The sequence below is a fragment of the Pestalotiopsis fici genome (genome assembly GCF_000516985.1).
Source record: "Pestalotiopsis fici W106-1 unplaced genomic scaffold PFICI_Scf_9, whole genome shotgun sequence".
NCBI lineage: Eukaryota > Fungi > Ascomycota > Sordariomycetes > Amphisphaeriales > Sporocadaceae > Pestalotiopsis > Pestalotiopsis fici.
This window is the reverse complement of record NW_006917099.1, coordinates 2508202-2532747: the sequence shown is the minus strand read 5'-3', so window position 1 is coordinate 2532747 and position 24546 is coordinate 2508202. Positions and strand designations below refer to the sequence as shown.

The window sequence follows — 24546 nt, the reverse complement described above, 5'->3', positions numbered from 1 at the left end:
TGACAGTAAAACTTGTAGGCTGCTTGATGAAATGGTTCATTCATGAGTCCTTACTGCTAGATTAAAAGCGGTTTATTAAGACTTCTGTCACCTAGAGAGGTACGGCAAAATTCATAATGTTGCATATAGTCCCGTTCTTTATGTCTAGTCCACACAATACCACATGCACTGATTGACGACAACACTGTTTTCGAATGAACAGAACAAGCTGATTTACGGGAGACCGGGTGATTGGACCTGTTGCAAATGCTCAGAACACATATGCATGACTCTTTATTCAGATGAACAATGGTTACATTCATGCGAAAATTGCTTTCGAGGCAAAAAATATTCCAAATTGACTGCTTTCTGGTTTATGTTATACAGTATCACTTCTTGATCGTGTACCCTATGAAATAATGGCATGGTCTATTCCATGCTCTGCCGCAAAAGCCGCCAACACTGTCTAGTATGGCGCAAGACCGGCAAGCTGCTTGCCACGCTTGGAAAGTACAGGCTCTTGTAGTCCGCGGGCTTTGTATTGCTCATATGTAGGGTGGTCCTCTGGTGGGTCTCGCTGTAGCCTGCGGAGAATGGCAGGATCGTGGGGGGTGTTTTCTTTCAGCGCCCACGCTTCCTCCCTCTGTTTTTTGGCTTGGTCGGAAACCAGAGCTGTTGGCTTGTAGCAAACATCTGTAACGGCAATCTTAGCTCACAAAACCGCGACCCATGTGCATACGCACCGAATAGGGGATCTCTTACATGCAGCAAAGCGGTCATTGGTTGACGACGGCGTGGCACCATAGTGCACACATCTTGAATCCCAGAGGAGGAGGTCGCCGGGTCCAGCGCAGACTTTGACCCATTTGCAGCCTTTTGATTCAAGCCATGCACACATCTCTTCGTCGAGAAATTGCTGTTCCCACGTATTCCAACCCTTTTCACCTTTCTTGTGGTCAAAATGCTCCCAGAGCTCTTCGTAGAGCCTGTTGGAACCATCAAAAACCATCAGGCCCCCATCTTCCGGGCCGTTGGGGAGAAGATTCAAAATGCCCTGGATGCACTGGAGGTTGCTTCTCAAAGGCGACTGGTCAACGTGTGCCCATGGCGCAAATGCTGGGTCCGTCTTTGGTCGGCCATTTTCTGGAACAGACAGGTTCAGGCCATCTTCAAGATAGTGTTAATGATCGCTCCATGATTGGTCTTGTATGGATCAGATTCACTCACCATAGGAAACCAAAAGCTCCTTCGTGCCCCAAATTTGCTCAAACTTCTCCACCAGCCCAGGCTCCGACTTCAGATCCCAAACAAATTGTTCGTGTGCAATGCCATACCTGTGATACGTATTAGTTACTCCAATTGGTTATTAGCCCGTTACTAAAGTAGGATAGCAAGAGTTACCTCGCAAAGATACCCGCGCGGTGAGTATACGGCAAGTGTTTTGCTGTTCGAGTGGATGAATCATGACGGCTGTAGCCCTGGTTCCAGCTCTCCAACCAGTTGTATGCTTCATTGGCATAATGGAGAGCCCTCTCTTTTGGAATGGCCTTTGGAACTACAGTCCAACCGCGAGTCCGAAGCTCATTTATCCATTGAGGAACCTACGTAAGCTGTTCTTAGTCTACCATGCGCATATTGTGGCATCTTGGCTTCATCTGATAGTGAATTAGCATGCTTACATCATCACTAGAGCCCCCTACAAGCTTCAATGTAGGGATTGATTCGGCCAGTACAGTTTGCGTGGTTTCGACGTTGCTTGACATTGTAATGATAGGCTTGAATACTCGATTTGATTTAAGTGCCCGAAAGTTTGATAATAGTTTGAAAATCTGTCTCAAGTGTCTGAATTCTCTGTGTATTATCATCCGTGGTGATTTATATTAATAAAATATTTTGCGATTAGTTCTTGTAGCTTTCTGGTATGGAGCAACGAGTGATGCGTCTGTGGCGATCCGGAAGTACCTTTTTTGCGGAGAATTGCCTGATGTTCCGCAGAAATTACATCACTCAGCGAGAAGATCTTCAAAGAGATGTCAGATCCTTTGTAAGATCCTCCGTCACGTTGCAACAATGCGCAGGTTTAACAGACAAAGCTACCGGAGGAACTAAATCGGCAGGCGCCGGGAAAACGTCTAAGCAGGCTACTGCGTTGGCAATTTGAGGGGGTCACAAGATAGATTTTACCGGGCGGTTAATTGCTCTCCAGATATGGTTTGCCTCGGCCCCAGTCATTCATATAGTGTACAAATTGTCATCAAATGATATTCACCGTGCTGTCCTCGTGTACAAGTGGATGTAGCACGATGGTCGGCTCGACCTCTATGATTGCACATAGCAACGCACTTACAGAACGACCATACTCCAACTGGCTTCGCCTTATCATAAAATCAATCAAATATTTCGGAATCAATTTGAATATTCGTCTCTTAATGTCGAAACCACGACTTGCATTCCATGTCATGCGGGCTGCTCAGCACGCCGTGCCAGCTGGTCAAGTGCCAAGTAAGCTTCATACCCTTTTCCCGTGTTCGTGGATAAAATGATTGCACAGGACGGAAATGGTCTTTTATGCTCGATTGAGATCATTTAATCTCTCCTTTTGTGCTATTCAAGACGACTGATCAGTTATAGGAGAGTCAAGAGTCGGGTCTTTGATATCAAGCACTCCAGCAGCAGCAAGATCTGACGGCTCATACGTATCTTTTCGCGATTATCGCGAGGCTATTCAACAAAATAGATCCCTCAAATACCATCTCCTTGGAAAAAATGAGCGGAAGTACGAAACGTGAAGAAAGCCTATCTTCAGATGCCATGCGAGGGAGGTGGGCTCTGAGTATCATAATGTCACTTTGACTTGGAACTATCGCGGTTACGTCGATAATCCATACAGTAATTGGGTGCATTAGTGCCAGTGTAACAACAAGCAAGATATTGATTTTAGATCTACTTTGATGTCGATGGTGCCCAGAGTCTGAGTCGATAAAGTGTTTGATTGATGCGGCACAAATGTGCCGGGTGGCGCAAAAGAGAAGGCCTATTGTATTTAGTCTGTTTATTCGCACTCTCTTTCGAAGATGTAGACCATCTTTTCTTTTTGACACCGGTCGTGTCATTGAAACACAGTTCAAGCTTTGGTGCACGGTCGGAGATGGACAATGGAGATGAAACGAAACCGCAGATATGATTCGCTTTGGTGAACGGGGAAGCTCGTCAAATATTCGGAAAACACACCTCGAACTCACAGAAACTATATTCGGGCCAAAAGAAATAGGTTGTGTTCATGTATTTTCTGCCTTTTCATTTATCCACTAAGCTTTACCCGCAGAGGCCAAGTATTCTTGATTTAACTAGTGTTCCCAACCAGCAAACAGTCTTGCTTTAGGCTGCGATCAATCTACAACCTTGTTGTTGAACGCGTTTTGCTGAAACTCAACATGATTAGAGGCACCATTCTCGCCGTCCTTGGTCTGGTCAGACCATTGATCCCCACCCATCCGAGCTTCGAATGCGGCTATTGCCAACTGCCTCCCTTCCTTCATGTCATAATCAAAGATTAGAGACACCTCCTCAATGGTGAGTTGTTTTGTTTCTGGAAAATACAAATAGATGAGAACCACATATACACAATCGACGGCAATATAGACGGCATAATATTTCCAGGTGATTGCAGCCAACGCGATGGGATTGACGAATTGGTTGAAGGCGTTTGCAATCTGTTGAACACACAGATAAATTGCTAGACCTTTGGCCCTGATGTTGTACGGCATGATCTCCACACAGTATGAGTAATTCAGGGGGGTCCATGCAATGTCGTAGAATCCGTAAAAGAGGAAGAGGAAGGGAACAGCTGCGATACCCAGAGCAGCAGTATGGGTGTAAGCAAACCCAGCTGAGAATCCCATAACAAAGGCATACGAGAAAATCATTCCGATAGTCGAGATGAGGAACAGTGGACGGCGTCCAAATCGATCGATATTGTAGCCTGCGGCCTCTGAGATGATCAAGTTGAATGCAGCGATACCGGCATTGATTCCAAGCAGTTCCGAAGGAGCTGCAATGCCAATCGATCGAAGTACGGGTGATAGGTAACTGGCAAAAACTGTGTTAGTAGAGCATACAATTTTGTCAAAATTGGGAATCTGGGACATACTATGACACGATACCGTTGCCAACCCAATTGACACCAACGGCTATGAGCAAAGACACTGCGAGTCGTTTCCGGTTGCCCCTAGTCTTGAAAAAGTCCGACTACATCTAGGTCAATATCTGTGCAAGCTAATTGCATCTGCGAAAGGTCTTGAACATACGTAGGATGCATTTTTCCCAGCATTTTCATGCTCCAAGGCTGCCGTGATTTCATGAAATTCCCATTTGACCAAGGGATCCTCCCTGTCCCCGTTGGCATGATGCTTGGCGAGCATACTCAAAGCCTCGTCGGTTTTGTCAAGCTTGACTAGAAATCGGGGTGACTCGGGAGCTGTGATAAGAATGGAAATCGCCATGATAGGCCCGAGAATCATGAGCATGCATGGCATGCGCCAGCCCCATTCGCCATCAATGTAAAGGCCAATGACTAGGTTGAGATACAGTGTGAGTCCTCAATAGTACATTTCCCTCACCATTTGAGATGAGCAACTTACTGCATACTATAGCACTCAACAGAGATCCAACATAGTAGAAACCGTAATACATGTTGCCCATTGCAGGTCGTAGTCGTGGGTGAGCTGTCTCTTGCAAAAGAGCTGGCGCAGCAACTTTGGTAATTGCACCACCGGTACCTAGAATGACTCTGGCTAAGAAAGTAAGTCAGCCCTAATGATCGTGTTCTTCCAGCACGGAGGTGACCTTGTTCTTACAGCCAATGAATTGAGCAGTGTCTGCCGACAGGGCGTTCCAGATGCCGCCGACAATCATGAGTGTTGCCCCTACCAAGACGCAGTTTTTGCGGCCCCAACGACCACAAATCCACGCCGCCACGAAACCCATGAATATCCCTGGGAGGAAAATGGCAGCAGACATGAGGCCCAGTAGTGTGCTAGAGGGGTGATTGAAATAGCTTGTCCACTGGGGCAGCGCCTGAAGACCAGTAAGCAGCGACTGGTCAACTGTACATTGCATCAAGATTAGCAGGCTTTTGTTCACACGTGCCTCCCAGGAAGGACTTACATCCAAGATAAAATGGACACATCATACACCCGACGCCGTAAAGGACATTGCGGCGGAGGCAAGAGTCTTTCCACCAGCATGATGCAGTATTGTTGGGAAGGTCCCTGTAAGTAGGCTGACTGTTGCTTCCGCCCATATTCAGTGAAGCAGATTTATTTGATTGTTAGCTCACGTTTAAGTCCAGGGTATGTGAAGAGACAGTTGAGGATTGGGATATCAATTACGCATGCGAGAGTCGCCCCTTATAGGTATGAAGTTCAGCTTGATATCTTCAAGGTGGATCGTACTAAGCCCATGGGGATGGCGTAGCTAATCCCCGGGCTAGTGGGGGCTAAATGCGGAGAGCATGGGGAATCCAAGGCAAGCAGACAGGGACCAAGCAAGTGAGTTATCTGTCGTACTCGGGTATATAGGCTGACCCAGCAGCCAAGTGCTAGACGGAGAAATAACAGTCTAGATTGAAAAGAAAGCGTGAGTCTAGCAGGCTACTTGGGACATACGGAATGCGCGAAGTCAGTGAAGTGAGACCAAGTTATGATGTCTTGGATCTTTACTTGCTGGGTGTTATCCGTGTAAGAAATCCTATAGTCACTTTTCACTTGATATACATTTTGGATTCTCCTAGACGCTGACCAAAACATGTTGCCCTTATGGTGACTTGAAGATGCACTAGTCAAGGCTGTTATCTCGTACCTGGTAAATACTTTGGGTAGAGCCGTAATTGCGCCGCTCGAGTCATGGCAATTGACCCGGCGGCTTAGCTTGGAGAACTGGGTTTATCAGCATCGTCTCCGGGGAAGGTATACGTCACAGGACACTACCAGGGAAGCTTGAACGAAATCGTGGTAGTCACTACACAAAAGATTCCGAGTTTCAAACAATGGCTTTGAGATTTGTCCATCAAAAAGCCCCTGATATCTCAGCTGATTTCGCCCATGTGAAGCCGCATCTTCGTCAGCTACTTGAACTTACACGAGTGGCTCCAAAATACTTGGCAAGGGTAGTAAGTTTGTCTCTCATATCATAGTGAAAGTTTGGAGGTATTTAGTTATAAATGAATCTTGGAAGTGTTGATGTCGAGGTGTGGCACAATGCTTGTTTGGTAAGCTCGAATATGATTGAGTTAATTGGGTTCAGAGCGCGTCAAATTGGTTCCAAGCGGACTTTTGCAATGTTCAAGAAGATACAAACAACATCAGTTATCATGGTCTCTAGGATGAATGGCTTTTCCCCGAACTAGTCGCATCTGGCTGAACAAGTTATCATTTAACAGTGATGGTGTGGTGCTCCAACGGCGAGGCGCGAGAATGCTTGTCACATTATCCAAGAGGGCTTTCAGGTTGTCCAAGATATTCTCTAGGATATATTTAACTACCTAGCATCAGGTTCTAATGTGAGCACTTGGCGTGGATGAACGCAGAGCACGGTGAGCCTAATCTAGCAACTCCAAGATATCAGAAACGCCGGGACAAGTCTAGTTGACATAAGTGTCCTCTGGCATGCGCAAACCATCATGGATTGAGGCCCCCTGAGTACAGTATCAGTAACAGCCAGATTCAATAGGAAATGATTGTGGAAGTTGAACAAGTATTCGAAGAGCACGAAAAAGGCTTCACGCTTCCATGTGAACTCACCATGAATCGACCACCCTCTATCATGAGAAAACCACCGTTCATATACCCTCCTGCTTTAGATGCAAGCATTATACATGGACCGGCAATCTCCTCTGGCCTTCCGCCACGACCTATAATCCTATTTTAGTCTTCTTGCAATGTGCGCCTTCGAGCCAGCTTTAGGCGTTTTCGTAACTCACCGGCTGTACATCGCTTTGCAGCCTTGACCGCATATTTGTTCATTGATTCTTCATTGCTGGTATTGTTTGTTGTAGTCATTTCCGTAGGAAATATACCGGGAAGGATGCAGTTGACCCTAATCCTCATACTGCTCACGAGTCAACCATTTTGCCACAAACTCTGGTCCGACAGGCAAATAGCGAGTGCTCTGTATCCGGCCTTTTTTTTTTTTTTTTTTTTTTTTGCATGTCTAGAATCAATTTCAACTTACGGGTGAAAACGGCCAGCAAGAAGTTTAGCAAGGTGAAGGGCTATAAGATGATTAGAAGAGAAGTTGGTTCAATTGCAGTTGAGACATACATGCGGCTTTCGAAAGGGCATAAGTCATCGATCCCATAGCTCTGGAAAGGTATCTTCAGTATCCTGATATAAAAAGCAATATTTCTTCCGATTTCCAGCCTACCTCTGGTTGGCGAGGCCAGCAAGTGACGATATGACAATTACATTTGGATCGTCAGCTTTGCGAAGTAGCGGAACGAAGCCGACCGTCGTAAAGTATACACCGTTAACATTAACTAGAATTGGCAGCCGCAAATGTCAACAGCCTTGGGACATTAGAACTAAATGGGTCTTTTCTTAAAACTCACCAGAGTTTGTGAATGTAAAATGATCACTGCACATCGTTATTAGATAGAGTCTCTAAAGTTGGATTCTGGTGCATACTCGTCCACGCCCTCCCACAAGGCCTTTTCAACTTGCTCAGCTGTTGCAATGTTAGTAGACAATGAAATTTTGGGCTTTGATTAATCATCATACGGTCATTATGATCCCATGCAGGGTAGTCGATCTGTCTGGAAACACCAGCATTGTTGACGAGGCAGTCAATCTGTGTTATCATGTCAGTCGCTGAGACACTTGAACCCTTTAAATAATCGCAAGACAACGAGAGAAAGGCTTGAACTCACATGCTGCTCCCTCTCCCCAATCTGCTTCACAAGTGAGGCACAGCCATCTTTCGTCCCGACGTCGCCCGGTATGCTAGAACCTTTACGTAAGCTGTATTCGAGGTGGGCGAACGAGAGTGATATGCCAAGGCAAGGGTCTGGTACTGGATAATCAAACGAGATGTGCAACCTATTGGAACGTACCAAATGACTTCTCCGCCAAGAGATGCATTGGCCATCAACTCCTCGGCAGCCTTCTCAAGAACTTCAGGGCGACGGCCAGTGATATAAACCTTGGCCCCATTGCTGCAAAAAGCTTGTGAAATAGCTAGATAATGGAATGACTCAATATGGTATTGTGCTTAATATTGGATCAAATGGTATTACCTTTACCAAGACCCGTGCCACCTCCAGTAACAACAACCACCTGGAATTCCGTGTCAGCTAGTATTTTCAGTCCCATTTGCGAAAACGAACCCTACCTTGTTCTTGACGCTGAACATATCAGCAAGCTGAAGAGAAGCGGCCATATTGATTGACTTGCGGTTGTAAGTTTAGCTTTGATGGACAAGATCACTTTGTGTCGAAAGAAAGGCTTTCAGAGAATGATCCACGTATAGACTTTTATGCAGTTGGTAAGATGAGCTCTTTTTTAATGATTGTAAGGGAATCGTGAAATGAGCGGTCCGATTCTCTCTAGCTGCCAGAAGTACACTGTTGTCTGCCAGGACCCATATATGATCGGCAGATGCTAAACCATGACAAGCGGTAACGGGCCTGCTGCATAGAAGCTGCATTAGAGCCATCTTACTGATTGGCACCAGTGCTCACTATAACCGGCGGCCCATGTTATGGAGCCTATTTCGCCGCACGTTGTACAGCGCAACGGCTAAACGGAGGCCTGCCCACACGCTCTGCTGCCAAACTGCCTACGGAATACTGGCGCGAGCTGTTAATTAATGTGTCGCTCAAGGCATGACCGCCCTCGTCAAGTTCACCAAACCATTGAGCTCCGCACTTCAATTCTGCCGACTACGCCTGAATAGTCACGGGGGACAAAGAGACATCTACTACCAATCTCGTCTAAAGAATTTCGCAACTGGTGATCCTTGGGCACGTGTTAGGAACAGTTATCAAATATACCCCTACATTTTGCGGGTGATGTTTGTACCAGGTCCTGTCTAATCTCGTGTCGGCTGTGTCCAAATACAAATCTCAAGTTGACGCAGTTTCACGACTACCGACACTCTGATAAACGTACATTCTTCTTTCTAGTTTGGTTACTTCTCGCAATCATGTCGTTTGGTACTGCGATCAAAAAAACACTCGATATCGGATCAAATGCTGCTTACGGGTTCTGGCTTACGTGAGTACAGCTCATCTCCTTTGATTATTCCGTAACTTTACTTGTTTGATTTTGTTCATCTTGAGTGCGAAACTTGCTTTCATTCCTGGGTGCGCATCGACCTCGGAATACTATTGGCTTATTCGATAATCATCCATCCTGCAGCCTTCCTAGTGCAGCAGTAGCCAAGACTATACTGCGATCTTGTTCCACCGACCCAGAGGCTGGCTTTAGTTGGGTCTTGATCGATGCAGAGCATGGGCTCATCTCTGACAAAGACTACTACGAGGTGTGTTTTATCCCCATTGCACGATTCTTTTCCCCCTCCTATTGCGTATGGTACAAAGGGTCACGATCTTATTAACAAAAACACTTTTCTAAGCTCACCAACGCAATTGCTTCAGAGGGTGCGAGCCCTTTGATCCGTGTTCCATGGTCTGAAGAATGGCTTATAAAGAGAGCCCTTGATGCTGGAGCACACGGGATTGTTACACCAATGTGTCATTCTGCCGTATGTTGACGAGTCTCCTGTCCCGTGGCCTCTGTCCTGGCTATTCTCCTGTTAGTGTCGAGTATTAACCAGATGGGCAGGAGGATGCTGCTCGCATCGTGAGATATTCCAAGTACCCGCCACTGGGAACACGTGGGTATGGACCAATGTTTGCAACCCATGCGATTCCGGGCGTGGGAACAGCATATGATGCCGGAGCTGCAACAGGCCTATTGGTCGTTGTGCAGATAGAGTCAAAATCGGGCGTGGAAAACATTGAGGAAATTACTCGAGTAGAGGGTGTTGATGTGGTCTTTATTGGTGGGTTATTCCTGTTCAACATCGGTCTCGAATGTTTCCCTTCAACTGCCGCAGATCGTCTCAGTTCCGAGTGTTCCACGCATCTCTAGCTTCTCTTCTTCTTGACTAGCTCCCTGTCATCTTTCAAGCGGTCTTGCTAACTTTTTCGCAGGTCCTTTTGACCTTGCCAAGCAGATGGGAGTCGAGCGTGGCGGAGAGGAGCACGAGGCCGCCATCCAGCGCATTCTGAACGCCACAAAGTCTGCCGGGAAGAAAGCGGCGATATTCTGTGAGTGCTTGCATAGTAATGTGTAATGTCAGTGACTAATTCGAGTTGATAGGCACAGACGGTGCTCAGGCAAGACAGCGTGAACGAGATGGATTTGACATGGTTTCCGTCACCACAGATGTAGGGCTCTTGGGCGACGGTATGAAACATGAACTCCAAGCGGCTCGGGGCTTTCAAGCGATTGATAGTCTTGAACGGAGTGGCTATTAGTGCAGTTTGTAGACTTGAATAAGGTAAACGAAATAAGAGAAAATGCCAATGAAACAGATCCTTGTTATCACAAAGTCGCCGATACAAGTTTGACAGGCAGCACAAGATGATAAGCAGATGATAGAAATGTTTTGCATAATGTCTTATTCTATACGCTCCTATCTGTAGGCCGACTTGTCGTGCTTGACAAGGAACCTGGGTCGTAAGTAAACCCACAGCGTCCCAACTCAATTATAGCTTGAACCCGAGGGACAGAATATGAAGGCTGTCATTCACATGCATAGATCATCCCACGAAACCGGCATCATTTCAGGTTTCAGCTGCCAAAATTTACCTTGATATCAAGGACAGCGCTTTGCCCTCCTTTGACTGTCTCAATGGCCGTTTTCAAAACTCCCTCGAGCTCCGATGCCTTGTCAACTTTGGCGGCAAACAGGTCACCTCCGGCGGCAGCCTTTGCAATGCCCGAATAGTCAGGAACGGGGTCAAACGAAATGTTAATCTCTTCGTTGGTAGCCTTGGAGCCAGCGCCATCAGGGTGTACGAGAAGGAGAGACTTTCTTGGGGCATTCCATCCTGATAGACGTTAACATGGAGAAATAACATCAGCTTGTTCGACTAGACTTACCTTTATTGTTCAGAACAATCGTCAAGACTGGAATGTTGTACCTCTTCGAAATCCAGTAGACACTTCCGGGTACACTGAATAAGAAAGTACCATCGCCCACAATTTGAACGACAAACTTGCCCTTACCGGGTCCACCATTCTCGGCATCTGTCGCGAGCTTGATTCCTAGAGCACCACCGCCAGACCAGCCAAGGCCACCTCCGCCGCAGTTGATCCATGACCCGGGCAGCTCTGGTTGTAGATTGTCATGCACAAATGCCGTATTGGTGACGGCTTCAATGGCCCAGATTGTGTCATCGGGGCACTGTTCTCTCAGCTGACGGCACAAATAGCCTGTGCCAAAAGTGTCATCGGATTGGGGGCCAGCCTTGGCTGCAATGTCGTCGAGACGCTTCTTGTGCGAGGTAACCAGGCCCTCCCAGGCCTTTTCGGCTGTAGCTGCATCGATCTTGCTACCGACTTCCGTCTGGATGTGTTCTGTGATTTGCTCCAGAGAAGTCAGGACGTCGGCTTGGTAGCGGTGCTGAGCTGGAATGTAATGTAGAGGCATCATCTGTTTGAGCGGGTCGACGTCAATGTGGAAAACCTTGGCCGTATCAGCCGGCTTGCACTGTGTGGGGATCCATGGAACGTCACAATCTACGACGAGTATCACATCGGCTTCCTTGATCTCCGCCTCGACACCGAAGCGAAGGCCCAACCACGCAGGATGAGAAGCCGGGAAGCACATGTCGCTGCCACCGGTATCCAGGACTCGCAGTCCCTTGACCGAGTTGGCTAGATCGACCAAGGCGCCGGGGATCTTGTGGTTACGTCCACCATAGCCAGTGATAACCAAAGGCTTCTTGGCTCCGGCTAATGCCTCAGAGATTTGGCTAACGGCAGTCTTTGGGAGTCCGCCAAGCTCAACGCGGTCCCAGACGTCCTGTTCCAGGTGATACGGTTCGATCTCTTCCTCCATCACTTCTCGGGCACCAACCAGGTGTACGGGACCTTGGGGGTCACTGGTAGCAAACTGAAGAGCGCGGTTGACCATTTGCTTGATGTTTCGGCCCGTCTTGATCTCGGCCGCATAACGACAGTACTGACTGATGATTTGCTTCTGGTCGGGGACATCTTGGATCCAGTGAATGTACTCAGTTCGAGAACCACGCATCTCTCCCTCGAGAGTAAAAGGACTGAGACCAGCAAAGACTAATATCGGAGCGCGCCCAGTGCTTGCGTTGTGAACGGCGGCGCCGAGACCTTGGGTGCCAACATCCACATGTACAATGACAACCTGCGGCTTTCCGGTGAGGCGTGCATAGCCGTCTGCCATGGACATTGCAACCATCTGAATGATCCTGGATTAGATCTGATCGCAGTAGAAAATATTGAGCATCCTACATACCTCGTTAGGGCACGTGATGATTCTCGGAAATTGGCCCTTCTTTTCGCGTTGGCCCTTGACCATGGCTTCAATGATACTTGGGTGATCAGAGCCCAGATTGACAAAGCAATGGGTCACGCCGGCCTCCCATATCGCCTCGAAAAAGGCAAACGAAGCTGTATACATGTCTGCAACCTTGCTCGTAGAATAGACGCGATGTTGTTGATGCTGTGTTGTGCTGGCCGAGGTCGAGGCGGATTCGGTTGTGCTGATTTTCTTCAGCGCTGTTGGCGCCAGAACAGTCGAAATATTTAGAGGTCGATGAGAGGTTCCGCAAAACACGGGACGGTGCCAGCTATGCAAGTGTTGTTCAGGAGTGCGGCATCCAGAGGGTGGAGGATAAGCTGACGTCTCTGAAAGCTTTGCCGGAAAAGCTTGTGCTTGGCTGGGCCGAACCTTGTACCTCCCGCCAGAATAACAACGGACCGTCGTCGAGGAATAAATGCCTAGCAAAGATGGACTGCGTGCAGACAATGAAGCGGCAGTTGATCTTGTAGCTAGAGCATGCCTTCCAAGAGCTGGGCCGGCAGCTCGGAGTAGAGCAAGAGGGGTGCCACAAGGTGGGGTTGTTGCGGCGGCCGTTTGAAGGAGCGAATGCATCATGGTGGCATCTACTTGAGCTTTGGGGGCAGGGAGCAGTGAGGTTCTGCGGGGTTGTAGAGGCTTGGTTGGTTGAGCCAGACACCGGGAATAACTACAGCGTGGTTATACTGCTAGATATGTGATTGAGGTGTGGTGGAATCAAGACTTTTTGATCATAGTAGAGTGGCCTGATGGAGTTCTCCGTCAAATGCTTGCGGAAATGTTGTCCGAGACACGTCAACTCTTCGACCCAAAACAGATGTCCGACCCAGTTATTTTGCTTACCTACCCACCTAAACTACAAAAGTAGGTACGTGAGAATTGATCCCCCAAGCTCTTGTAGAAAGGATAAACAGGAGACGATTGGAAAACTAGTTGAACGCAGTCCGAAAATCAAAAGATGACACCGTCCCGTCCCTCCCTTTTCATACCGGTCCCCCTCTCGGTTTCTACAGGTTAAGTAAGGCGTACGCAGTGCACTAGCCCGGCTGCATGGTCATGGGGTTAAGTTTACGCCATGATGCCCCGTTCCCCGGACCCCAGATTTTCGATTTCGAGGTAAGCGCCGTCTCGGCTCCGCGTGGTGTTGCTGTTCCACGAGACGGAACCGAGAAAACCGGAGGCCGGTTTGATGGATCTTCTTGGGCATGCCTCAATTTTTTTTTGTTACTCTCAAGTCAGAATCAAACCCATGGTTTCCTTTCATCGCGATGTATGTTCAACGCGCATACAAAAGCTGCGGGAAGCTGTCATACGCCCGACAAAAGCAAATGTGAATTGGTTAGCTTTTGTTTCACCGTACGTAATCGCGTCCACCTGAAAGTCACTACTACCGCTTATCGTCGGCCCCGCTATACAAGTTGACGAAGCTGGCCGTCAGTGCGTTGTGTTTGTCTGTACAGATTAAGCATAAACACACGCTTGATGTATGGAGCGAGGGAAAATACCCATGCAACTCCATGTCGTAGCCTGTAGTTTTATCAGGACCGCTGGTGTACATCTTGTCCACTGGAGTGAAAGCAACACAGGCAGACCTCTCCGACCCGGAGGACAATTATATAGAATTCTTGTTACTGCCGCTTTCTTTGAACATGCATAGGACCGGCGCAGTGCTTTCTTTTTGTCCTAGCAGTGAAATGTGCGGGGAACCGATGCACTGACAACATTTCCAACCTGTTTTGGTCTGCAAGCCGGAACGTTCTCGCCTGAGGATTCCCCGAAATTGTCAGGCCAATGGGCTCGGCTTCTGGAAACGGGCTGGCTGTCAACTGGGGCGCGGTCGCACTTGTCCCACTACCTACTAGATTACACAGTACTGGATATGAAGATCATCGTATGCTTAGGTCCCTTGTTAAATTTACGATACACATGTCGTGGTGCATGTTCAACAACTTGAAACCAAACACAGTTTCCCATTATATATACTCTTATCCAACGCAAATACCATGGCATGTGTGACAAGACACATTCACCCTGACGCGCTGTTCACCGACCCAATACGTACTGTCCAGTCATTTGCCCCAAAGGCAAATGATACAGCAAGTACGAACTACAAAGGTAGTAATCGTACAGAGTGCACGGGTAGGGAACGGTCCCTACCCCAGAACAATCGAGACTGGGATTGCCCTTGACGTATGTAGCCTTCATTGGTAGTATTCATTGGGCTAGACAACCCCACCATGGTTGCACTCAGCCCTGAGCCGTTGAAAAGTAGGGTCATTCTACCAGCTTAGTGGATAGCCAGAAGCGCCTACAGGCAAATATGGCTCATCTTTGACTGGGATGGTTTTTCCTTGTTCCACAGCTTAATTGTGTTCCCGATTTCGAAAATCTACCTAGGTTTTGTACCTGAATGTGCTAAGTAGATCTTGGGGGAAAGCAAGGAAACTTGCGGATTGCTATGCAATCCTGGCCGACAAGATGCAGCTTTTCTTGGCGGCCGTCACGGTCCAGGGCCTACAAGGTTCTTCTGCACCACTACTGGCCATGACAACTGCCATTTAGCATAATGCTTCATGCGTGGCTCAGCGAGGTGGCGAGTGGCACGTCCTCAGCATGGTTCAGTATTGGTCCAGTAAGTGCAAGTTGCATGTGTAGAGCAAAGAAAAAAACACGTTTGGGTACAAAATTGAGAGTCAATCACTAGCAAACGTCTATTACCCAGCCCAATAAGATCAGTAGGAGGCCACGTCGTCAACGGTGAAAGGCACCATCCTTGCCAATTGAGAATGTACCTAGGTATGGATCATTTCACTAGGCAGATAGAGGCAGACCTTTCATGTACCCTGAACTTGTTTGCCCGTGCTTGCCATCATCTCAATCATCACTCATCCATGTTTGTCGTATGTGTAACTGCCAGGGAAAGTGCCGCCAAAGCACGTTATCAGCGGATCAACCACGATGAGGAAAATATAAGGTTGAAACAATCCCAGCGCCTGTCCCCTCATGAAAAACTCTACCCTAGCAGCATCTGCGACTTTTTATGGCATAGTCTTCCTTGGTCATATTTCTCCATGTATCTCGGATTGCTAGGTACCTATTCAACCATTTCAATACAACCACTTGGGCAGCAGCATCACCTCATCATCATCCTTTGAACGGCGATATGGGGCAAGGTTCGAGCAGCCCGCTGGCAGATTGCCTGAATACTGTCTGCAATGGTCGAAGCGATTGCGTCGCGTACCCAGACACAATTTTATACCAGGCTCTCTGGGTCAAACCATACAACTTGGATTTGCCAGTCACTCCCATCGCCGTGGCAAGACCCGAGTCTGCCGACGACGTCTCAGCATTTATCAAGTGCGCTGTGGCCAGTGATATCAAGGTACAGGCCAAGTCGGGGGGTCACTCATACGCGTGAGTCTTCCAAGTGCTTTCTATTTTCATCGTCTTCTTTGCAGTTTTATTCACTGAAACAATTCTAGAAACTTTGGTTCGTCCTCTCTCCATTGCTAGGTAACATCTCTGACCTCTCTGTAGGGCTCGGCGGAGTTGATGGCCAGTTGGTCCTGGATCTTCAAAAACTGACCCAATTCTCAATGGACACAAACACCTGGCAGGCAACAATCGGGGCAGGACATCGTCTATCTGATGTCACACAAGAGTTACATGATAATGGCAACCGAGCCATGGCACACGGAACCTGTCCTGGAGTTGGAATTGGCGGCCATGCCACGATTGTAAGCATGATTGACTCCAAAGTGGCCAAATCTGTCAAATTCTAAAGCATTCTCACAGGGTGGGCTTGGCCCGTCATCACGCATGTGGGGATCATGTCTAGATCACGTTGTCGAGGTTGAAGTAGTGACAGCAGATGGTACCATCAACCGTGCCAGTGAGACTGAGAATTCCGACCTATTCTTTGTGAGTTTTCAGTATTCATAAAAGTTTGAAATGGACTCGACTAAACCCTACAGGCTCTTAAAGGTGCTGGTGCGGGTTTTGGAGTGATTACCGAGTTCGTCGTCAAAACACACCCTGAGCCCGGCAGCGTCGTTCAATATTCATTCACGGCAACTTTTGCAAAGCACGCTGATATGATCGACATTTTTGAACAGTGGCAGACTCTCATCTCAGATCCCAAGCTCGATCGAAGGTTCGGATCCGAGATTGTCATGCACGAGCTGGGTTTGGTCATTACGGCAACATTCTATGGGACACAAGAAGAATTTGATGCAACGGGCATTCCTGACAAGATACCTGCTGGAAAGGTATCAGTCGTACTCGACGATTGGCTCGGTGTCGTTGCACAACAGGCGGAGGATGCAGCACTATATCTCTCTGATATTCAGAGTGCATTCACTTCAAGAAGTCTAGCGTTCCGCCAAGACGAATTGCTCACCACGGACGAGATCAAGAGCATGATGACTTACCTCGACGAGACAGATCGCGGTACCCTTCTCTGGTTCCTCATCTTTGACGTTTCAGGAGGTGCCATCAACGACATACCTATGAATGCTACCGCCTATTCACATCGCGACAAGATCATGTTCTGTCAAGGTTATGGAATCGGCATCCCGACATTATCTCAGACGACCAAGGATTTTATGAATGGCCTCATTAACAATATCCAGAGTGCTGCGGGTCAGACTCTGACAACATACCCAGGATATGTTGATCCCTTGTTGACCAATGCTCAAGAGTCATACTGGGGCCCAAATCTTGATAGATTAGGGCAAATCAAGTCAGACTGGGATGGAAATGATGTGTTCCACAACCCACAGAGTGTCCGCCCATCCACTCTAGATGGTACACAGCAATCAAAAGCAAAGAATAGGCGAAGGAAGTTCTAGCATAATTACTCACGCAATTATAATTATCCAGTACCACCTAGGTGGCCAATTGCCCACACATCGTTATTGGTCACTCGCGAACCCTTGCTCATTCGGTGGTATCCGACCCAAACAATTCAGCCAAATCGTTCCAGCTCGCTAATGCAGGACCATCCATCCCCAACGCCTTTCTCCTCTTACCCCAAGTTTTATTTGAATCGAATTGGCTAGGCCGTCTCCAAACCCCAGATATTCCCAGATTATAGGAGCCATCAGTCCATGTTATTCCTCCAATCATGGACACGCTAGATTGCCAAGGAAACTGTCATTTCGCCGGGCTTGGATTATAAGACACCATAATGACAGCAGTCGGCTCACATCAAGAATGTCTCTTCAACACACGTCAATATGATATCGCGTAGTCTCCTGGTGGGCTTGGCAGGCCTGCTCGCTCTGCCCTGCGGCTGGGCTCAGGCACCAACAGCACAAACTGTGAATGGGACATACCAAGGCCTTCATTTGTCCGAGTGGAACCAAGATGTCTTCCTCGGTATCCCTTATGCACAGCCGCCCGTGGGTAACCTTAGGTATCGCTGGCCACAAAGTATTAACTCGTCTTTCGATGGAATTGGCGACGCGACGCGATATGGCTATAGTTGCATGCAATATGGAAGCACGTTCAACATATCGGAGGACTGCCTAACCATCAATGTCATCAAGCCTTCTGGAAACTTTTCAGAACCTCTTCCGGTGCTGGTATGGATCTATGGAGGTGGGCTCGTGAGTCACACAATGCCATTGCCATGAGCACAGCCTTTTCTAAGCTGACCGTCATGTTTAACAGTATGCTGGAAGCACTGCCGACCCACAATATAACCTATCCGGCATTGTCAAGGTTGGACAGGATATTGGGCAACCCTTTATTGGTGTCAGCATGAACTATCGCTTGGGCATGTGGGGATTCTTGCAGACTGCTCAGATCCTTGCAGAGGGCTCAAGCAATGCCGGTTTATTGGATCAGCGACTCGCACTGCATTGGATCCAAGAGAACATTGCTGGGTTTGGTGGAAGTCCTGACGAGGTAGTCATCTGGGGCGAAAGTGCTGGGGCCCAGAGTGTTGCCTATCATATGTTTGCCTACGGCGGGCGTAATGATGGGCTTTTCCGTGGGGCTATAATGGAAAGCGGAGGTCCAACGGGTGCGCAAATCGAAACACTTTCCTGGTACAACACCGCCGTGGAGAACCTCACCCGGGCTGTTGGTTGCTGGGGCGTATCTGATCAACTAGCATGTCTGCGATCCCTCGACCAAGCTACATTATTTGCCGCTCATCCCACCGTGGTTTGGAATCCTCTCTTGGACGGCGACTTTTTGACAGGTTATCCCAGTCAGCTCATCGAGAATGGCAGCTACAACGCGGTGCCCATCATCACTGGTGCCAACACAGATGAATCTTTTGCCATTTCAGGAACACCAAACACGGAAGAAGACATATTCAACTCCATCTTCACCTGGCGTTCCTATTCCTTGACGCCACCAACGGTGCGTAAGCTTTTTGAGCTTTACCCAGATGATCCATGCTACGCTGTCCCGTATGCCATTACAAATTGTACACGAAATGAAGCTCGGGGCCTGCAATGGCGTAGGGCCGCCTCCATAGGGTCCGACTTGGTCATGGTATCCCAAAGGCGCAAGATGGCCGAGTTATACACCAATGCTGGAGTCGACGTGTACAGCTATCGATTCGATCAGCGCATCTGGAATGGACCTGAATGGGACGGCGTCAAGCATTTCCAAAATGTTGCCTTTAGTTTTCAAAACATTTCCGGATTGCTCGGTCCTAGTCCCGAGTACGACAGCCATCTGCGGCTAGCCCGGGGGATCGGGCAAGCATACGCGCACTTTGTGAATGATCTGAATCCCAACGGTGCTGCTGGAAGTGAGGAAGATATTTTGCCAACCTGGCCAAGTTACGATCTCGAGGCCCCAAAGAACATTGTCTTGAACGCGACTGAGAGCTGGGTCGAGGATGATACATGGAGAAAAGAAGGGATTGCTTATATCAATACTCCAGAAGTGTCCAAAGAGCTATTGGCTTAATTGTGCTGATCTAGCAGGCAAGAAATCATCAACAGTCAATCATCTTGACTCATGTAGTCGGCCACAATGTTAGCGTATCTTTATAAAACTCTTGGCACATCTCGTTCTGCAACAGCAAGATACAATCCGTCACTTGATCAAGGCATTCAAGGTCAGCAGCCGTGATATGCCAAACTGCAATATAGGGTGGTAAATGCGTGGTGGAAGCCCCTTCATACGATAAAACAGCAATAAAATTCAACTTGGTCACGAAGAAGGAACTCGATGGACTTTATTCATGGGTTGATCCTTGTATCGGTTATGCCACCTCTACATTATCAAGCCCGCACCAATAGCTGCCATTACGCCGAGTGTGACAAGACTGACGAGTCCATCAATCGATCCACCAAACTGACTCGGAGCAGCGTTGCTTGTGCTCGAAGGTGTGCTACTGGAAGTTCCTGTAGCCGTATCGGAACTATTGCTGCTAGTGGTTGTATCAACCAGAGCAGTGAGTTTGTCATCTGTCATAAAAGACCCGGTAACACCGCTGGTGTTGGTGCACGAGCTCGGCAGATTGGAGTTGACGCCAGATACGAACTTGACAACGGCACACTGTTGACGCATTAGTAAGTTTCTGCAAAAGCAACCGCTAAATGACATACCTGGTAGAGAAGACCGTCCGGGGCGTCAGCGACTACGCTCAGTACAGCTGTTTGCCCGACATAGCTCTCGTCCACGGTTACATCTGGAATGCAAAAGAACTTGAGGCCACTTTGCTGTACAATTGGGTAGGCCTGCGTCCAGTTGCCATCTGCTGACTCCTCGGTGGTGAATCTGTACAGAAAGTTGGCTTGCGGGTGGCCGAGCTGTGTAGCGATCGCATCACCACCAACCGCAAAGTCTGTGATGTTGTCTGATGAAAAGCTGGGCGTAACGCCACCGCATGGGGCACTGCTCTCAGAATCCTCATCAAAGGTGCCAGCGGGAGAAGGCGACAGCAGGAGGAAGTGAGCTTGGCAAGAGCCGACGAGCAGCAAAGTTGCCGCGGTAATCGATGCGATGGATGGCATTGTGACTGCTGTCAAGACGTCGAGTACCTGCTTTGGTCGACGAAGAAGTGTAACGTGGTGGGAATTAGAGTTGAGGTCTAAAGAAAAGAGTCAGAATCAAAGGGGACAGCATTGAGCAGGAAAAGTAAAGAGCTATGTATCCAGCCGCGTGGATTTTTGAGAGCTATTTACCTACCTGCAATACTGCAGCTACAAACACGCGAGCAACTGGATTCCGTGCTCGGACGGCAGCCAAGGAGAGAGAGCACTCGGCTTGCTGAGGTTGTTACTAGTAGGTATACACAGTACCTGCCTGCCTACTTGCTCCGACTAACGTAGTGTCCTAACCTAGTGGAAACACATGTGCAGTCAGGCAAGCGGGTTGGAAATTTCAAGGGTCCTTGCGATCAATTCATGTGGTCAACGCCGCTGCTTCCAATAGCCTGAGCTGCATATACATCACCGCGCAAGTACATCGTCTTGTTGGTTCCTTGATTTTACCTGGGTTTAGTACCTAGCTGAAACATGTTCAAGGATCTACGGTTCCAAACGTGCTCAAAAAGGCTATCGAAGATCTCTAGGATAATAAACTCAAAGGGCAAGCTTTCTCGCCAAGCCTCTAGCCAAGCCCAGACATGGATAGGTGGTATTTTTTGGTCAGCATACCATATTTCTTGGCACAGGCACAATTTGATTTACATTTCTATTTGGCCCATCTAGCATTGAGCAAAAGATGTTATCCTTGATGCAAACGTCTCGCTACTTTCAAGTCATTGCCACTTCGCAGTGGCAGCGACAGGGTATTCCAGCTCACTTGGGAAGGCGATGTTGTTTTATGGTCGCCAGGGCACCATCCGAGGCGGGGAAGGGGGCTAATGTACACTACACAAATTAAGTTAACTCGTACGGGTTAAGCATCAATCGTCTGAGGTGTTTTGAGCAAGTTATAGGCAGGTCTGGCCGTGACGATATGTCCGTGAGAGCGGCAGCTAAAAGAGTAGCGACTTCTCAAGATCGGTAAGTACCCGAACTATGGCATCCGCTAGCAAACAACCTGTTCAGAGGGAGTGAGTAAGAGAGGTACTAGGTAGATACCTCGACTCGATGCAGCCCTGGTGTCAGGCAATCAAGCCACTTCTCAATCAAAGGTGATCAAACGCCCTCCAATGATGCGCTGGTCGGAGGTTCAGTCTCGATTCGATTCCTACACATCATTGGGTGCAAATCAAGTACCAGGTCGGCAATGATGCTTGCCCGTTTTGACAACTTGTGCACGTTTGAGTGCCGAATTCTCTTTGACTTTCATACAACCAAACGGCAACTGATCAGACGCGCGAGTCCTCTTTCTTATCTGCCATGACTTTGAATTCATCCCTCCCAACGGTATATTCGACATTCAATTGAGGTGGTTCACTACCTACACTGTTACACCAGTCTGTACTGTGGCTGCTGCACCAGACTGTCACTAAACGAGGACACGCTTTCTTTTTGAACGGATCGACACCTCGTCTTCGGATTCTGATGCCGATATCACTTTTATTTCCCGATTTGTCTCCTTGTTCGGTCTTCGTGGCGGAAAGCAGTTCTGCTTCAATTCAAAGCGGTGTGCCCGACCGATTCGAGTTGCGCATCAAATCACTGCGGTTCATCTTGAGTCAATTTGATGCTTGAAGCTGCCGGCAAACACTGGTGATTATCTCGACTGCCTACCTCTTTATTCGTATCTGGTGCCGACCACCAGAATAAATGTCAAGAATTGAGAGTTGTTATGCAAATTGAACCGATTCCCGATCGCGGAACCCAACTCAATCGCAGCCTTGCGCCAAGCCCTATCCCATATACTTGAACACCAGTCGCCACCGAGTTGGGTTGTATCCCATAAAGCATCAGAATGGACATGGATGGGATGGACATGTCGATGGACTCGATGAGTTCCAGCGGCATGTTCCAAGCGACGAATATGTCTTATGCTTACACATTTTGGTACCTCATAGCAGCTGTCATGGGCATGCTGATGGTAGTGCGTCTACTCAATTACGGGCAAAATTGGGCTAGGTAAGGAGAAGCGACTGGTTGCGAGGTCTCGATTTTTCCTTTGTGATCGTGCTAACCAGCTTTACAGGCTGAGAAACTCGAAAATGCTTTCTACCGAACATCCCACGAAACCAAAAACCTGGTATTTTCAAGCATGGGCAACCTTGACTGCTGTCGGCCGCGAGGTTAGCTACCCACAGCTATACATTCCATCTAAACGGCTGTCCTGGCTGACACCACCACCCATGGGCCGAGTCATTTGCCTTTTCGTCTACTGGGCTGTCATTATCTACATGATGACTGCAGGCGCAGTCGTCAAGGACGCATACTTCTGGGAGCGCATTGGATTTCGCAACGCCTGGGTCACAGTGACGCAGGTTCCCCTCCTGTACTTGCTTTCATCCAAGACGAGTATTATAGCTCTGCTTGCAGGTTCAAGCTACGAGAGACTCAATTGGCTGCACCGCTGGGTGGCGCGGACCATGTTCGTTACGGCTACCGTGCATGGATTTCACTTCTGGTCGGAATGGGTACTCTACGACTACGTTGACTTGGAATTGGCCATGATGCCATCTATTCGATATGGACTTGGCGCCTGGGGGATTCTCTTGTGGATGGTCATCACTTCCCTGAAACCCTTTCGCTCCATGGCCTACGAGATCTTTGTGTTGCAGCACATTCTTGCTGCAATCATGTTCTTGTGGGTAATATATGTGCACGTACCCGCGTATGCGCAATACAACATCTGGTTTGCCATTGCAGTATTGGTGTTTGATCGAGTATTTCGCTTTGGCCTTCTTCTCTGGCAGAATATCAAGCTCAACCCAAACCCGTCGCGCTGCAAGGGAGGCCAGAGATTTGGCCATCAGACGCAAACCAGCTCCGTTGGAGACTCAATCACCATCTTGACGATCAAAGATGTTCATTTCACATGGAATGCTGGACAGCATCTCTATTTGTGGCTGCCACAAGTCGGTCCCTTGGAGGCACATCCTTTCACAATCGCCTGTGCCCATCAAATGCCCGAGACATGCATTTGTAATAGCATTCAACTAGTGATCCGATCGCACTCTGGCTTCTCGAAACGACTTCATTCGTATGCGAAAAGAATGGAAGCCTTGGGAAACAAAAAAACACTCACCGCTTTTGTGTCAGGTCCCTACGGTCGTCCGCCGCGCTGGGACATATTTGAGACGCTGGTCCTTGTGTCAGCATCGACGGGTGCTTCGTTTACTTTACCGATCCTCGAGAGCGTGCTCCAGTGCAAGTCAACGATTTGTACCAAGCGCATTGACTTTCTCTTGACGGCCCGCCAGGGTGAGGAGATTGGGTTCTACCTTGACCGACTACATGATGCGCTGAATGCAGCCAGCGAAAAAGGTATTACATTGTCTGTGCATATTGCAGTGACAGGCAACGGGCAACTGGAGTCGTTTTCGAGGTCACAGTTGTCTTCAGTATCTGGATCGACGAGTGGTCGTGAGAAAAAGACACTGGCGGTGGAGCGGACTGGCACAACAGAAAAATCTGGCGGCGGTTGCTGTTCCACAGATGTTGAAGCGTCTGCCGGCATATCGCCTCGAAAACGCCTATCTCAGGCAAGTAATGACTCCCACATACACCATTCTACGTCTAGACCCGACGTGGCAAGCTTTATAAGATGCGCCGTGGAGGCTACAGGAGGTGAGACTGGAATAGTCGTCTGTGGCGGCACTGCTCTTGTTGCCAGAGTCCGGACCAGTGTGGCGAAACTGAGCGACGAGCGTGCTGTCCACAAGGGAACTGGTGCTCAAGGGATACATCTTCACGTAGAAGAATACTGCTTTTAAGGACTATCAAGTATCTCGTGTTGGGGGGGTGGGGGGATTCATATGATCAATAAGCAAATTTACCTCAACCATGCAGGACAGTTCATGGTCGTTTGTTTTTTAATATTTAATGGTAAAGAAACAAA

The 24546-nt window shown here is 48.3% G+C and overlaps 9 protein-coding genes across 9 annotated transcripts; 4 read left to right on the top strand and 5 right to left on the bottom strand.

Moving 5' to 3' along the window:
* Positions 1-445: 445 nt before the first annotated feature.
* On the bottom strand, positions 446-1742 carry PFICI_12194 (uncharacterized protein; the record flags this gene model as incomplete). Its single annotated transcript, XM_007840775.1, has 5 exons — positions 446-672; positions 742-1146; positions 1207-1313; positions 1381-1580; positions 1659-1742. 5 exons carry the CDS (start codon positions 1740-1742, stop codon positions 446-448), a joined length of 1023 nt encoding a protein of 340 aa, XP_007838966.1.
* A 1626-nt stretch (positions 1743-3368) lies between these two features.
* Positions 3369-5281, bottom strand: PFICI_12193 (uncharacterized protein; the record flags this gene model as incomplete). Its single annotated transcript, XM_007840774.1, has 6 exons — positions 3369-4068; positions 4130-4227; positions 4287-4552; positions 4620-4772; positions 4836-5084; positions 5146-5281. The coding sequence occupies 6 exons, from the start codon at positions 5279-5281 to the stop codon at positions 3369-3371; spliced, it is 1602 nt and encodes a 533-aa protein (XP_007838965.1).
* A 1338-nt stretch (positions 5282-6619) lies between these two features.
* PFICI_12192 (uncharacterized protein) lies at positions 6620-8412 on the bottom strand (the record flags this gene model as incomplete). The annotated part of the gene is made up of 13 exons (XM_007840773.1): positions 6620-6673; positions 6780-6889; positions 6959-7089; positions 7114-7204; positions 7299-7339; positions 7402-7513; positions 7586-7611; positions 7662-7701; positions 7755-7824; positions 7904-7976; positions 8087-8210; positions 8270-8309; positions 8365-8412. The coding sequence occupies 13 exons, from the start codon at positions 8410-8412 to the stop codon at positions 6620-6622; spliced, it is 960 nt and encodes a 319-aa protein (XP_007838964.1).
* Positions 8413-9177: 765 nt separating this feature from the next.
* On the top strand, positions 9178-10516 carry PFICI_12191 (uncharacterized protein; the record flags this gene model as incomplete). Its single annotated transcript, XM_007840772.1, has 6 exons — positions 9178-9248; positions 9393-9516; positions 9610-9738; positions 9819-10038; positions 10190-10306; positions 10359-10516. 6 exons carry the CDS (start codon positions 9178-9180, stop codon positions 10514-10516), a joined length of 819 nt encoding a protein of 272 aa, XP_007838963.1.
* A 316-nt stretch (positions 10517-10832) lies between these two features.
* On the bottom strand, positions 10833-13176 carry PFICI_12190 (uncharacterized protein; the record flags this gene model as incomplete). The annotated part of the gene is made up of 3 exons (XM_007840771.1): positions 10833-11092; positions 11145-12477; positions 12535-13176. The coding sequence occupies 3 exons, from the start codon at positions 13174-13176 to the stop codon at positions 10833-10835; spliced, it is 2235 nt and encodes a 744-aa protein (XP_007838962.1).
* Positions 13177-15760: 2584 nt separating this feature from the next.
* PFICI_12189 (uncharacterized protein) lies at positions 15761-17447 on the top strand (the record flags this gene model as incomplete). The annotated part of the gene is made up of 5 exons (XM_007840770.1): positions 15761-16011; positions 16080-16087; positions 16135-16334; positions 16393-16518; positions 16572-17447. 5 exons carry the CDS (start codon positions 15761-15763, stop codon positions 17445-17447), a joined length of 1461 nt encoding a protein of 486 aa, XP_007838961.1.
* A 387-nt stretch (positions 17448-17834) lies between these two features.
* PFICI_12188 (uncharacterized protein) lies at positions 17835-19527 on the top strand (the record flags this gene model as incomplete). Its single annotated transcript, XM_007840769.1, has 2 exons — positions 17835-18206; positions 18271-19527. 2 exons carry the CDS (start codon positions 17835-17837, stop codon positions 19525-19527), a joined length of 1629 nt encoding a protein of 542 aa, XP_007838960.1.
* A 309-nt stretch (positions 19528-19836) lies between these two features.
* Positions 19837-20579, bottom strand: PFICI_12187 (uncharacterized protein; the record flags this gene model as incomplete). Its single annotated transcript, XM_007840768.1, has 2 exons — positions 19837-20121; positions 20172-20579. The coding sequence occupies 2 exons, from the start codon at positions 20577-20579 to the stop codon at positions 19837-19839; spliced, it is 693 nt and encodes a 230-aa protein (XP_007838959.1).
* A 1870-nt stretch (positions 20580-22449) lies between these two features.
* Positions 22450-24421, top strand: PFICI_12186 (uncharacterized protein; the record flags this gene model as incomplete). Its single annotated transcript, XM_007840767.1, has 2 exons — positions 22450-22613; positions 22681-24421. The coding sequence occupies 2 exons, from the start codon at positions 22450-22452 to the stop codon at positions 24419-24421; spliced, it is 1905 nt and encodes a 634-aa protein (XP_007838958.1).
* Between the last annotated feature and the right edge of the window lie 125 nt (positions 24422-24546).